Raw genomic sequence first — 15953 nt, 5'->3', positions numbered from 1 at the left:
ATGAAATGAACGCAAAGAGCGAGTTTGCGCCGGGGCGGAGCGAGAGGTGGCGTCATCCCGAGCCGAGCAGCCAGGCCTCTCTGCGGGGACACGGACCAGACTAATCCCGGGAACTGTGGCCTTCAGGGACCCCAACAAAGTCCGAATTCAGACATCTGCACGACTCCAATTGTACCCAAATCCCCACCTTGGATGTTTTCCGTATTTGTTTTAGGCCCTCCGGTGTAAATTCCTTATAACGTTTAAGGAAAGACCAGAAGTGAGAACCTATTGCCATTTTTTGAAAGTAATGACAATGTGGCTCCGTGTGTTAAACAGAATCAAATTCAAGATGTTGTGCACCGCTCCACTCAGGTGGATGTGTATTTACTGTGTCAGCTGGTTGGTGGAAGTCAAGAAAGAACGTGTTGTTCTCTGAGGAGAGACTGAGCATCAAGTTAATTTGGAATGTTATTGGTCTCTGTGTGATTGTCTAAGGGTAGTTGTTTTTGAAAACATGTTCCGAATCAGAGCAGATTTCTTCTGATTTGAAGATTTTAGTTATTTTATTGTTCTTTCTTTAACACCGTTTGTGTGAAGCTTTGGGAGAGAGTCTGTTATGGTTTGAGTAGTTAGAGGTAAAGATTTAAATGTAATAATTTCTACATTTATATATATATATATATTCAGTGCAGGTTGTTTACACATTCTGTTTCACCAGTGCAACAATATATTTCATTTAGAGGCCTGTGTGAATTCTGTATATATATCACATTATATTTTATTATCTATAAATATGATATAACATTTGTTTTTAAAAACGTTAACACCTAAGCATAACCATTATTCATTGAACATATGCACACATGCATATCACATATTGTACATATGTAATGATATTTTACTAAAAACTCAAAACAACAACTGAATTATTTCTTCAACTATTGTGTGATAAATGATTGCTAAAAACCAAATGTAATATGAATAATAATTCAAAATAATTCAGCCATAATTTCTCACTTATTGTCTTTTACAATGTTTTAATATCAAAACATAAATTCAGACCTTCCCACCAACCTCTTCACGAGCACGTTCACGCACTGTGCCCAGGGTGGCTATATTTCCTGCAGTACCTTAAGGCAGCATCTGGTCAATTCAACCAGGACAGAGGAGGGAACTCTTTTGTTAATCAGGCCTACAGGCACAGTGGAGAAACTTCAGATGGTCACTTCATAATCAACAAATGACCAAATGCCTCCTTCATTATTTCTGTGAGACAAACAGAATCATAAACTATAAATTGTTAAAATTGCATGACAGGATGAATTGTTCTCCTAATAAACACAGTCTTCATATAACGCTACATAATAATGCACATATATACACACATATATTTCTAATCTTGTTGCTGGTGCATGCTCAGATCACACACAGGTTCCACATATTGTCAGAAAGCACAATTTAGCCAACTGCAGTGAGAGTTCAGATGGTTAAAGCCAGAAAAGCCAGTCAAAGACACAACTGTGGTCCTGTCTGAACAGGTCCTCCACTAGGAGCCTGTGTTTAGACACAAAAGAAAAGGATCTATGAAGATGAATGACTGGCCCTCTGAGGACATCCATCAACACCCTGTAACACCTGTCTCTGCACGTCTAGCTGGGGGACAAACAGAGGGAGGTGCCAGTTCAGGTGTTCTTGAGACACAAACCTCTCTCTGCACAACCCGTTGCTGTTTTGTTTTTACTTTCGCAATCTTTGTATTTTCATGTTATGTTGGATAAACTCTAAATTTGATCTCATTTGTGTATCTTAATGTCAGCATTTACAGCATTGCATCTTAGGGTGTCCTTTACAGTAAAGCATGGATCCTCTTTGTCTGGGACTCCAGCTAGCAGGGCTGCCAAAACACTATACATCTCAAATTATGTTTAGATATAAGAGACATAACACTCAGAGTGAAAAATGTCTGAACTTGGCCCAAAGCCTCCAAGTTATTTTGTATTAAGTAAGGCCCAGTTGCCCGTCTCAAAGGTGATAATTTGGACAGACTTCACACAACAATCATGGCAAAGGAAAATAATCAATTTGAGGAACAGAATATATTATATACCACTCACTTCTTGTAGAGGTTCTTTTAATTCTTGTTCCACAATTTGAAATCCAGTAGTTATTAATAGTTTGTGAGGTGGTGGCGATAAAGGCGTCGTTATGCTTCTCTGTCTGAACGGAAAATGAATGTGAGCGGATGTTGTTCAGAGACATTTAAAAGTGTGTTGTCTTACAGCAGTGTCAAATCTACTAAACCACAATAGACAGAAACCATACAAGAAATATGGAAATTTGAAACTGGAATCCATTTTTGGTTAAGAAAAAAAGGAAAGGTTCAGGGTTCCCTGGCTGAGAGCCGCTCAGCTTCATGGAGGAAGCTGCTGCAGTGACTTACCCTCATTCATCCTGATCCCACGTATCAGAGCAGAAAACCCTGAGAATTCACAAACCCTGAGTTTAAATGGAAACACGATTCCCTGGAGCACCACTCTCATCGTGCTTAGTTAACCTGCATTTACACTTTGCTCACAACGAGGAACCTTTTAACATGGACTGAAATACACTAGTGAGACAGAATGTGTCAAAACACACAATTCAGAAATAATACTGTAAGAACAAACATCAGTGTGTTTCCTGACTGCACTACAACACACTCTGTAGATGCTTCAGCAATGATATGATTGTCCACTTGAAGTCTTTATCAAGAATAACTCTTTCAATGCAGACATCAGTTGTCTAGTTCCAGCCTGGAACAGTTTCATCCATACATGTTAAATCTATTTCACTATTTTATTTGCTTAGAAGAATAGAAGTTATATGCTACATGTTCAAATGCTGCTGAATTTTGCAAAGACAAATATGAAGTATGCATCATCTGCATGGTGCTACTGATTTTCAGACGACAGCAGCGTGTTGAAGAACCTAAACTATCCATCCAACTATCCGTTCATCTTCCAGCACTTCCCTGGTCCAGGTTGCAGTGGCAGCATGTTAGGCGATGAGGTCTCTCTCCCCCAGCTGGTCCCAGGGAGTCCCAAGGTGTTTCCAGGCCAGGCCGGATGCATGACCCCTCCAGTGTTATTCTGGTTCTGTGCTGTGGTTTCCTCAGAGTTGGAACGTGTCCGGAGCCCAGGAGGCGTGTTCATTACCTGCCCGAGCCTCCACAGCCTGTCAGCACCCTGTCAGAAGCTCCACACCAAGTTCCTCAGCACGATTCCAAACTCATTTCAGCTGCTCTCTCTCTCATACAGCGCTGGAAATATAAAATATCGTCATCTGAAATCAAAGACGTCAGAGGAGTCTCAGTGGTAAACACATTTTGGGAGGTTGGGGGCCACAGATAATTACAGCTTAATCATTAAAGACATGCTTTAGAGAACACCAATCAGCTGCTTTGGATGAGTGCAGCGATGGTTCCTGTGATGCAGAGGTGTGTTCTCTCTGTGCTGTGGCATGGCTTTGATTTGACCCCCCTGCTCTCAGCCTCCACGGGAGCCCACAGTCCAATAACATTAGCCTGCTTTAGTTCATTCTCCTCCAGATCTGCCCTGTCTCTGCTCTGGCTGGCCTGGTCTGACTCAACCTGGCCTGTAACCTCCTCTAATCAGATCGCCGTGTGAGGCCAGGTGCTCCCCTGCTCTCCGCTTTGACTGCTCAGCCAGCCACACTGATTGGCTTTATTCAGAGATTAGAGGAGGACTAGTGAGGACCACTCACTAGCTAAATGAACTGAAGTGGGGGAGAACTTATTTCAATCAGCAGAGCTGCTGGTTATTTCAAACATTCATTTGTGCTTTTCACATAAAAAGCAAAAATACATTTTCTTTAAAATTTATTTAAAAGCCTTTCAAACTCTATTAGTGTAATTGAAGGGTTTTAATGTTTTTATTTTGTATGCATTTTCTTTTCTGCTTTCTAATTGTAGGTTATTTAATCTAAATTTTTAATCTATTTTAATTTAATCCATTTTTCCTTTTCCTTTATCTCTTCATGCAACGGTCTCGGTGGTCTCCATGGTGATCTTGTTTTCTTTATATGTGGTCCTTGTCTTATTTTTTCTCCTTGTTTGTCTCAGATGTCTCGTCTCCATTCCGTTGCTCAGAATGTTGCTGCATTGAGATCAGACTGCAGCATCTGTAAAGCACAATTTTTTATTTGTGTCCTTTAATGGACAAACGATACATTCCCTCTGACCTTGTACAGGTGCAAAAGCAGAAGCGCAGTGCCAAAATAACATTATATGACTTACTGGAAAATGAAGGAAATAGGTCTATTATACATGCAAGGACTTTATACAAGGACATTATATACTGCATAAGGTACTGTCCAGCTTGAACATATCAGCTCCTCACAGTCACAACAGAATACAAAAGCGTATGAGAGTAAGAGAATACAGAGTTTGCATGGATTCTTGTTAGCGTTGCCTGTAAATGTAATTCTTTTTCTGCCTGCTCAGCTGCATATTCAGCAGATTACTGCCAGTATGACCCAGACATTAAAACAGATTATCGCATCCCCATTGCTTAAAATGTGATTATAACCAGCTGTTCATGCAGATTGTATCTGAATCAGAGGATTTTGTGATCTCACATAGACGCGTCTCTTTAGAACAGAGCTCCATGAATCAGTGCCTAATCACATCTCTGCCATATGGCCAAAAACAGCCAGACTAATAAACCAAAACATCCCAAAGTATGTTATTACTTCAGTCAGCTCTTACTACTTTAAACATATTCCAATGGGAACTGAGGCATAAGACTGTCAGGTACACACTCTGCAGATAAATGCTGCACAAACTCAGCAGTGAATTATTTCTGCAACACAACGGACAAATACTGAGCTGGAGACTTTCAGAAGAGCTAAGAAAAATAGATAGAGAAAAGAAGAGATAACACTTGATAGCAGACTCTCCTGTTCTGTTGCACAAATCAATAACATTCCATTTCCTAAACCTTTAATAGATATGAACTGCCCTAGATTTACCTTTATCATGGGTGTTTTTCTTAACTGCACTTCCAAACTGCTGTGATTCTACACGAGGCGCGAGGAGTGGAGCTGCAACATGCACGCTCAGGCTTATTTGATATGATGGATACAGTGGTATATAAAGGCAGTTACAGGAGAGTAATTACACCTAATGGTTGGAAATGCTGCTGTTCAAGACATCTTGGCGCATGATGCCTGATTATCGGTGGTCATTTTCAGCTTTTTGATGAAAAAGCACGGCTCGCAGGTCCCCGGCTTTAGTCATGATAGTGGTTCAGAACAATGGTCTATTGAAATGCTTTGTCAGTCACTATCTCAGCTTAAATGTCAGAGGATAAAGGTAGCAAGAAATCCAAGCCTCAATTTATAGCAGAAGTAGCACTTTGAGAGCCGCAGACAGTGAGGTGCTGAGCGTGACACCACAGATACACCAAAGTAAACTGCATAGGAAACTGGGCTCCATAATTGAAAGCTTGTGAGTTTCAACTTCAGTGAGAGATCAATATTAATACTGATCACTAGTGTCCTTGTCCTGATTCGGTTCTAAACCTTTTTTAATGATTTTATTTGGGTCACAGGTGTCCAAAGACGCCTCTTCACCATGGGGATAAGAGAGTTTATTTCATTCTTGTTTTATATTCGTAGGACCACCCACTCGTTATGCCCCTCTAGGGGAGCCGGACCCCCGCTGGTAATGAGGCCACATCGCGTCCCGTCACATGTTACAGAGGTATGATATGGCGGCCTGCACCTCCTCTGGCAGACTGTTGGGGTCAAGCAGTGAAAAGCAGCACAAGAGCCGGGGAATTGGCCACAAAATGGGAGATAAAAAAGGAGAAAAATCCAGAAAAGGAGTTTTAGATATAATACAATGATGAAAGATGAAACAAATGAGGGCAACGTTTAAACCTGGAGAATCTTAAATAAACACTGCAGGTCTAATCAGGGAGGCCAGACGGGAACTTAAATAAAGCGCTTTATTGAAGTTGATCTGCAGTTTTGTCCCTCTGCCAGTGGACACGTGCCCAGCAGCACGATCGCTGCCTTGTCATCTCTGTCCAATCTTCCCGAGCAGGGGAAACCGCGCTTGTGCAGCTGGGCGACTCTTATCTGCTGAGCCGATTTGAACTAGTTGGAGGACTATTAATTGGCTGTGAATGCATAAAACAGTGCTGTGCATGTTGGCAGGACAAGGTGCCCCCCTTCTCTTGGACCCTGAATGTGCCCATCAGCACAGGGTGTCAACTCCCAACAGCTCCCTGCCTCTGCCTTTGTCTTTCTATTATGACCATTCATAGAATTCCAACTGTAAAACAGCAGAGTGGTTTTGGTTTGCCACAAAGGGAATCCTGTGCATACATGTTTGTAATGTTTCATTTACGTCACACATCCTGTTTCCATGAGCTGATGCCAGCAGATGAAGTGTGTGATGTTGCCTCATGTTTGTCTAAATCTCCTAAACGGACATTCACTGAGGTTTTCCTGGATCTGTCTTGACAATTTCTTCTGGGAATGATCAAAATAACCTTAAACGAGGAAATGATTTGCTTCATTTTATTTGTTTTTAGCACGGGCCCAAGGTTGAAAGGATGTTTGGACTATTATTCTATTAGTTTCTATATTTCTGGTCTCCTGAAGTCAATCTCACTGTCCAAAGCTTCAATTCCCTGCATGTCATTTCTTAAATTGTTCAAATAAATTTTTCACCTGTTCCTTTCCTGCAAGCTAATAATTAAAATATCAAAATATAATTAAAATGATAAAAGTAGTAACAATTATAAAAACAGTAACAAAACACATTTTCACTTACAAGTCAGAGAGAAGTGACAGTGGACCCGACAGAGACACTTAACTTTCACAGATAAACTGCCGATTCATTTTTGATAGAGCCGACGGAATTTCAGGGCCGAATAAAAAACGGAAAGTTTGAAGGATTTGGGGAGTGTTGAAGGCCGACATGTTTTCCCTTTCGGATTAGAAAAACACCATTAAAATATTTAGGGAAACATTTTCATCCGGCGAGCAGCAGGTCAGCTCACATGCAGCAGAATGTTTGGTTCTTTCACTCCATCTTGACATCACTAATTTAACAAATGATCTGTGCATACTTAGAGAGTTTGCACTGAGGAGAGACATTTAAAATTTGAAAAGTTTCACTTCATCGTTATTTCTGGGAGTTCTTGCATGAACAGCCTCTATATTCAGATAGATTTATTATCTAGATTTATATCTCTGCTGTAAATATGTCTGACTTTGTCTTTCAGCCATTATCTTCTTCTAAAATTGATTAATTTGTATCTTTCTGCAACATCCAGCTTCTATTTCAGATGACAGATGATGTTTACATGCATAAGCTCCACTCTGTGAGAGCGACTCAGTGGACTGAATGGAGTTTGACTCATTCCACCACCTCAGGATATACATATTGGACACTGTATTGACTTGAACTTGTAGCGGGCAGCGACTGGGAGCCAATGGAGGGACAGCAGAGTGACGTGTGCACTCATCACTCGGCAACCAATTGCTATCTGATGTTTGCTTCCATGCTCCGTTTTACCTGTGTATGTATTCTTAATTGTCTTTAATTTGCATTTATGTGGGAGAAGAGCCATACAAAAAGACAGAGTTATACGTTTCATATCGATATATACTGTATGTAGAAATATACGTATTACATTTTAAAGACATAATGTTCATAATGCCCCCTTAATGAGTTGACTGACAATTATTGTCATCAACTGAAAGAGTCCGAACTCAGAGCTGTCAGTTTCTATGATTTATGTTGAGTATAATAATACATAATGTAAATCTGAGGCTGGGAAACACATGATTTACCACTTTTACACTCTGGCAACCGGCTTTGCATTTCCTCCTTTTTGAGATTTGTGTTTTACTATTTTAAAAGGATGATTTGTGTGAAAGTGCTAAGTAATGACATTACATTTTTAGACCCATCTTGTCCCAGCTTTTCTTTTTTCCCATCAACGCTCACAGCTTATGTAATTTGCAGTGCAATTTCAGAGTGTGATTGCTCTTTTGCTTGAATGCTAATCATTGTTACTGTATAACTCGTTTTCTTCTCTATTCTTTCACAGTTAAAAGGTCGTTTAACAGCACAGCAAACACAGCAAACTGCTCCGACTTACAGAACCAGCAGATATGCTCCGGTGCATCGTCGTTCCCCTGATGGGAATGGGGGGGGAAATTGGGAATTTCAAAAACATGTTGTTGCTATTACTGTGGTTTAAATAATTGGGACATTTTGTGTAAAATTGTCAGATTTTCATCACTTTCTGTAGAATAAAGTCTGATTCAAAGACCACATTTGCACCTCGAAAAACGCTCTCATCTAAGTATACTCCCTTTCATTTACAGTCACATAGAAGATACACAGGAAGAGTATGTTAACATGTGATTGACATATCTGTTATATCGGTGAGAGGATTGTAACAGTGCATGACATTAAGAACCTGTTACTCCTGAAAAATGTTTTTATATCTTTTGTAGTAATACCACAACAAAAACTAGCAGGCAGAGAGAACACAAGAGCTGATAACTACATGTTAGACCTGTTTCTGTGAAAGTTGAAGTTTAGGAGTCTGCCAGCCTGGGGGAAGAACACAGGAGTCTTCAGATTTACCAAACTAAAGCTCCACAACGTCACATAATCTGATGCAACACGAGGACTCAGACGCAGACGCAGACTGGGACGGAAGAGGGAAAAGGTTGTAATACCTGAGGAGGCGGGAGTGGAGGTCTGATGCTGTCTGAGGACGGAGCTGGGGGCAGTTTGCAGTGTAAGCAGGCGGGCAGAGTGCTGAGTTGTGGGCCGGGTGCTCTGGAGAAAGAGAGGAAAGAAGCGAGCGGGGAATGGAGAACACTGACAGAGCTCAGATAAGAAGGGAAGAAGCCTTTGACTGACAGAACGGTGTGGGAAGAGTGGTTGAAGAGCCAGATTAGATACACCGTACGATGATGAGCTTGAAGGTGGACAGGTGTGTGCAATCAGCCATCAAGCAGGCGAGTCAGGGAAGGAGTGCCACGCCCATGCCACACACTGACACACACTCTGACACGCACAGGGAAACTAGAGGCATGACTGTAGCCGTGACAAGGATAAACAAAGCTGTGGATGCTCTCAGCTGAACTGGAGGACAGAATGTAGCTTCACTGACCTTAGGTTGGCGCTGGTTCTTGGTCTTTTGTATTGTAGCTGTTCAATTCAATCAATTCAGTAGAACTTTATTAATCCCGTAACGTCCCTGAGCTCAGGGCCGATAGATCATGGACACTTAGAACATTGAGACATAAAGGGAACAAGCTGGAGAAGTGTGAGAGACTCGTACTACTAACACACACCTGCCACTCGCTGCCTCCAGTCATTCAACACAGAAACACCCAGAGGTGTGTGAGGGAGTGAAACACAGTCGGGGCCATTTTCATCCAATCATCTGTTCTCTGCCTGGTTGAGCCAGATCAGAGATTTTTGAGTATATCTATCGTGCCGACGTATCCTCTCTCCCTCTCCCTCTCCATCTCCCTTTACCCCTCTCTCTCTCTCTCTCTCTCTCTCTCTCCCTCTCCATCTCCCTTTACCCCTCTCTCTCTCTCTCTCTCTCTCTCTCTCTCTCTCTCTCTCTCTCTCCCTCTCTCTCTCTCTCTCTCTCTCTCTCTCTCTCTCTCTCTCTCTCTCTCTCTCTCAGCCCTTTACAGCAGTCCAGTGTGTAGCACATATTGAACAGGTTATCTTTGATTCTTAAAGGGTTTATTTGGAGCCTTTTCATATTGGACACTTCAAATACAAACGAGATTCAGTGAAAACATTCACGTCTGCAACCTTTACTAACTTTGTAAGGTGACAGCATGAAATGCTTACATAAAATCAATTGAAAACAAAATGAATTAGTAAATAAGAACAGTCAAGGAGGTCAAATCTAATGGTTAATTCAATTGAAATGTCTATTCAGCCACGATAAAGCGCCAGCTAAATACTTTTTCAAAGGCTAATAGATCCAGCAGAAGTCTTTTACTCTTTCTACCCCTGAAATACCAACATCATTCCATCCTTTATGCATAAAAGGGAAGATTGTGCACAGATTAAATAGTAGAAATGTTAAGCGCTTACATTTACGACAGGCTTGAAGGTTAAAGAGTGACACATGAAAAAAGGACAAAGACTCTCACTTCCCTAATTGTCACTCTGGGCTTCTCCACTACTTTTCAAGGGTATAACGCTGAATGCACACACGAGACTTTAGTAGACCAGCGAACCTCCAGAGCAGCACAAACACCCCAGACTGTGTTTGACTGAAACCATCTACACTGTATCTTCATCGCCACACTGTGATCCTGTCTCTGCATTAATTAAAAATGTGGTTGCACCTCTCTGAATGACCTCTAAATGTTCTATTTATCTTCTGATCTACATCCTCAGACGAGCTAGTGGAGTGAAACGCAGAGATCTATGGCTTCAGCAGCTCTTAGGCTCTTTGATTGGTGACAAGAAGAAGAGAAACAGGATGACCCACTGATTAGAGCGCAGCTGGCCTCCATCACTCAATGAGGGCATTTAACTTTAGCTTATGCAATTCAGAAACTAGCAAATTAGACCCAAAAATGTTGTTTAAGAAATGCATCACCTTTGGGTTTGTTGGTTAGACAGGACAGATCACATCGGTGTGAATCGGTGGAATGCAGGACCCGACTCTCCACCTGCTCCCAATGTGCAGCAATCTAACTCATTGAAAGTGTCAAGAGAGGAGAGACATAAAGGTAGACATTGTTATTCTTCAATGTTAAGGAGCCATTTGCTGTAAAAGGCTGAAGGTTCTTATTGGGTTGATGCCTTTGCTTCACACTGACAGCTTTGTTATCACGGTGTTAATGGCTGTTAAATGTTAAAAGTGAACTGTTGGAAGTAGAATACAGCAGCGTGTATCACACAGAGGTTCACTGGCTCTCAGGATATGTACTGTGTTTGTACAATCAATAACTTGTCAGATAACACCTTGAAGTAGAATCCTTAATTGTATAACACATTTTCCAAATTCTATTTCGCCGGGAGCAATTTGTTAACTATGCTGATGTCAGTGGAGGTTCTTCACGCTCAGCTCTAAGTGCATTCCTCAGCTCTTCGCCGCACAATGTGGGAGAAAACTTCCCATTTAGCAAAGACTTCCAAGGATGCAGAGAAATGCCACTTTTGTTTTTTATTTAACCAGCTGCAAGTTTTGTTCTACAACATGTAACACAAAGTGATTGCAGTTTGAGAGAAACTTCCTCTTACTAATTTATATTCACAAGATAAATGGAAACGGAGGGAAACCTTCAACAGGTCTTCATGCAACATACAAGCCGGTTCATCTGCCTGTAGATTTGTGGTATTTCAGTACATTTCATATTTAAGGAGAATTCAATGCTGCCTACTAACAACCTGCACAGAAGTCAACCAGCTGCAGCCTCCAGTGTCTGTTTACAATGTTTATCATGTATTGTATCGTACATTTCCTACTTCAGTGAATTGCACTTTGATTCCTCTCCTGTAAATTTACCTGAATAACACAAACAAACCTTCACAGATGCTAAAGAATTGATCTCACTACTTCTTTCCATATCATTTGGCTTGGATTTCACTATTATTATTATTATTCAACTTTAGCATTATTGACAGGAAATAAAGATAAATCACAGAAAGTCATGCAAACCTTTTCTTGTCTGCAGGTCTACAGTCAGCAGAGGACGACATCATCGCCCTGGAACATAAATGTGCTGATGTATCACAACATAAACAATGAGTCGCCTGCTTGAGAGCAAATTACAAACAACTGTAGGACTCTTGTCCACTTCAGAGACAAAACATGTGGACACTTGTTCATCGTTTTTAATGCTGCTTGGTGATAAATAAGCGGACATTTCTGCATGTATGGTTCATAATTTGTATTATTATTATTTTTTTTTTACCAAATTCCTTATCTGTGAGCTTTGTTTGTCCAATTCTGCCATCAGATTCCTGCTGTCTGAGCTGCTGATATTTGAAAATTACATTACATTACATTACGATCATTTGGCAGACGCTTTTATCCAAAGCGACTTACATTACATTATATTACCACCCTTCGCAGAGGGGGGAGCAATTGAGGGTTCGGTGCCTTGCTCAGGGGCACCTCGGCAGGGACTTGAACCGGCAACCCTCCGGTTCTTAAGCAGAAGCTCTACCCACTCGACTACTGCCTGAAAATAGTCCCAATTTTGGATTTTGCACTGATGAATACTGGATTTTGTTAATTGGATGTAAAAACACAAAACAAAAAACAAAAAACACAACACACAATTCTATTTTGTTCCTATTATGTTCTTCTTCCGATTTTTGTTACAGAGTTGGAAATCCAATTAGCAGGAGGAACATGGATCACACACGTTGTACATTAAAGTTCATCACCTTTTCTGTTCAGAAAAGATCTGAAACAAACATCTATCTGTTTCTCAGCCCTTATCCCAGTCCAGGTCACTCAGGCAGCATGCTGAGCAAATTAGGCCAGAACCTCCAGCTCCTCCTGGGTATCCTGAAATGTTCCCAGGCCAGATGGGAGATGGAATCCCTCCAGTGTATCCTCAGTCTGCCTCATGTTGGTTCACCTCAGCTGGCTCTCTCCCATGCTGTTATACTGCAACCTCCCTCCTGAAAAATGAGATCAATACCTCCTCCCTGCATCGGAATCTGACCCAACATGTAATAGTTCCTTACAACATCATGCTTTAACGTCAAACAGTGGCGGTAAGCATCTTCAGTCCTCAGGTTCATATGCAGGAACATGTTTGTGTACATCTGTAATCCTGTCAACGCTCCCACATCATCATGTGGTCAGAGGTGTGAGGTTGACTGAAGAGTTTAAAATGATGATGATGATTCCTTTTGGTACCTGATAACAAGCAAAGTGAGCAGACAATAACAATTAAAGATCCTGAAAAAACCTAATAAAAAGTCACCATTGATAATGAATGTTTCAATAGAGCAAATTGTTAAATGAGCGTAAATGTGATCATAATAATATGAATGTTTGCTACATATCTGCTTCATTCTTTGTGTTTTTCCCTTATTTGTACTTATTTAATTATGTCTTACATAAGGACATGAAGGTATGTTTACGGCAGTGTGTGTGAGTGTGTGTGTGTGTGTGTGTGTGTGTGTGTGTGTGTGCGTTAGGGGTTCAAGGGCTGAGACTGAGAGGTTAGAAGGGTTCATTATATTTTGAAATCAGTTTGATTTTGTTTTTTGTTTGTTCGTTTGTAATAACTTGCACATGGACAGATTATTCACCGTTACACAACACAACACATAGTTACTGAGGTCAGAGTTCACTAGAACTGCAGGCTGTTGAAGCTGTTAGTTTCTTTTATATTGGAATATGAAATACTTTACTTTATTTGCCTTCAGTATATTCCCCATCCATTGACCTTGACCTTGAGCTTTGACCTTGCCATTTCAGCAATATGAAAACAAATTCATACTGAAGGCCCCGACTCCAGCCCCAACCAAGCTGCCAAGTCCAACAGCAGCGATTTCAATATTAATACATTTTGATCCTGATACCTGCCCACTAGTGGACAGTGTGAGTATTACATTAAAACCAGGTCACAAAAAACGTTTTGTCAATAACTCTGTGTTGCAGGCTTAGATTTTGAATTTTAGAAGATTTTGAAGTTTAAATCCCCAATCTTCCTCAGAGGAGGTTGAATGTCGTGCAATGAAGCAGTTAATGAATCATGCAAACACACAGCGTCACCAAAAACAACCGCCTTTAATCATTGCAGCATTATAAACCTATTAAGACACTCTGGGTTAGTTACTGTCTGCAGCCACACGGCATGTGACCATGCAGGCCGATCACCTGTCAGAATGACATTTCTCCAAAACATCCATCTGGATCAGATACACACACTTCATAAAAGGCTTCAGCTGAGTGAGGAAGAGAGAGAGAACAGTCTGAGCAGAGGGAACATACAGGGCAGGGAAAGGCAAAACAAATACTGACATCCAAAATATAATAGATATTTTGAAAATGGCTCCTCTGTAGAGATTGTGATGTTACACAGCTTCAGTCACTTCAGTATGAAAACAGTGAGATCTGTGCTGCAGTGTAATCCAAATATGATCTATCAGGGAAATGTGTTTCCCAGGGTGTAATTCAACGTGGAACATTAGGCAGCTGATGGAAAAACACAAACATCCTCTTTCATATCCAGCATCACCTGCTGTAAACACTTTAACAACTATCATTCTCCAATCTTGTTAGGAGAAAGCAGGAATAGTTCACAACTCTAAAGTGCTGCATGAGCAATAACAGAATCTCTGAGCAGGAAGTCATTTCAAGGCCATCAGTCGACAACACGTTTCAAAATAATGGCAAAAGCACAAATACATCACAGCAGCTCACCGGCTTCTGTTTACAGTAAATCTGATCAGACCGTTCTAAAGCAAAGCACTTTGTAATGTTAAACAAGGAGAGAAGGCAGGTTTGTTGTTGTTCTAACAGATAGCAGTAGATGGCAGCACTGTAACACAAACATCAGACCGACCCAGAGCCCACAGTCTCCACTCTGACACACACACACTGAGAGATCTGAGTGATCCATACAAAGTCAGTCATAAAAACTGTACACACGTAAACATTGATAAAGGTCAGAGTGTTATAACGACAATGGTTGACTTGTTAAAGTGTGTGTAGAAACACACTTGGCAGGAACACACATCCACGCTGGAATGCAAACCTGGTGACTGGATTCTGCCTCAGCGTGGGACCGGGCTCACATCCAATGAGACACTTTGATCCCAGACATAAAGTGCATCAAGTTATTCAGTCATAACCTGAGTGACAGACGTTAAACTGCACGGCCCAAAGTCTACAGCAATGATGATCCAATAGTTCAGCAGTGATCAATATTCTAAATGACTGTGGCCTGTTTCACCACACAAAGCCCTTAAACTGCATTTCTTTTTTGTGTAGATTGAATAGAATCCCTGTTCCACTCACATCAGCACTGCACAGCTTCTTCAGCTGCACAGTTCTTTGGTGCAGCTTTGATATCTGACACATTTTCCCCACACACACACACACACACACACACACACACACACACACACACACGCAACCTACAATTACTCATCTTTGGCCAAGGCAAACCGGTATTGTATAATAGGAGGAAGGATGAGCTTTAACAGCCTCACAACCGGCCTGTAGAGAGAGTTATAATGCAGCAGGAAGGCATATTGATGGAAGGTGTTGACTTCCTGTCATCAGATGTTATTGTTATCTGGATGACATTTTAATGTGAGGTGTGAAAGGAGTCAAACACGCTGAGAGCTAAACACATCTCGTCCCTGTAAGACCCAAGTAAACATCAACAAGGTGCTTGTGCAAAGTCACAATTGATAAATGGACAAAAGCACATCAACGTTCAGGGTTAAACACAAGGAGCATATGGCAGCTGCTGAAGGTCTAGATGAGATTCTCCTGCAGCCACGTGAGCAGAGGCTGTAACGAGTTTGAGTGTGCAGGAATCTCTGTGTACATCTGCAGCAGCACCTCCTGGTGCAGCAGCAGCAGGGGCAAGCTCATGCTCAGCAGCTCGTACAGGAACATGTAGTCCTGGGCGTTGTCCCTCACGTGGACAGACACGGCCTGTGCAGTGCTACGCACGCAGCCAGACAGCCACCAGGGGGCGTTACATACAGTGCGGGACACACTCAGAGGCCAGCTCAGGTGTTTCCTCAGGAAGGAGCTGAAGGTACCTGCTGAGGGAGGGCTGGGCTGCTCTGCCGTGCCGCTGAGAGGAGACGCTGCTCCGTTAGCCGCACGTTTGTCCTGCGGTCCACGTCCAGAGAAGTCCTGAGAGGGAAGCTGGGACAGACAGAGGGACGTTACAGAGTGAACACAGCTAGA

The 15953-nt window shown here is 41.6% G+C and overlaps 1 protein-coding gene across 4 annotated transcripts in view; it reads right to left on the bottom strand.

Annotated features, from left to right (window-relative positions):
- Positions 1 to 13792: 13792 nt before the first annotated feature.
- Positions 13793 to 15953, bottom strand: part of mical2a (microtubule associated monooxygenase, calponin and LIM domain containing 2a) — a 32681-nt gene continuing 30520 nt past the window's right edge. For all 4 annotated transcript variants that reach the window (XM_076155587.1, XM_076155589.1, XM_076155586.1 and 1 more), the window contains one exon: positions 13793 to 15911. In XM_076155587.1, coding sequence (XP_076011702.1) covers positions 15510 to 15911 — 402 coding nt within the window. In that variant the 3' untranslated portion in view covers positions 13793 to 15509. The remainder of the gene's footprint in view (positions 15912 to 15953) is intronic.

The sequence above is a fragment of the Genypterus blacodes genome, unplaced genomic scaffold, assembly GCF_046128005.1.
Source record: "Genypterus blacodes isolate CSIRO-AG114 ecotype Tasmania unplaced genomic scaffold, CSIRO-AGI_Gbla_v1 ptg000067l_1, whole genome shotgun sequence".
Taxonomy (NCBI): domain Eukaryota; kingdom Metazoa; phylum Chordata; class Actinopteri; order Ophidiiformes; family Ophidiidae; genus Genypterus; species Genypterus blacodes.
This window is presented reverse-complemented; position numbering and strand designations above follow the sequence as displayed.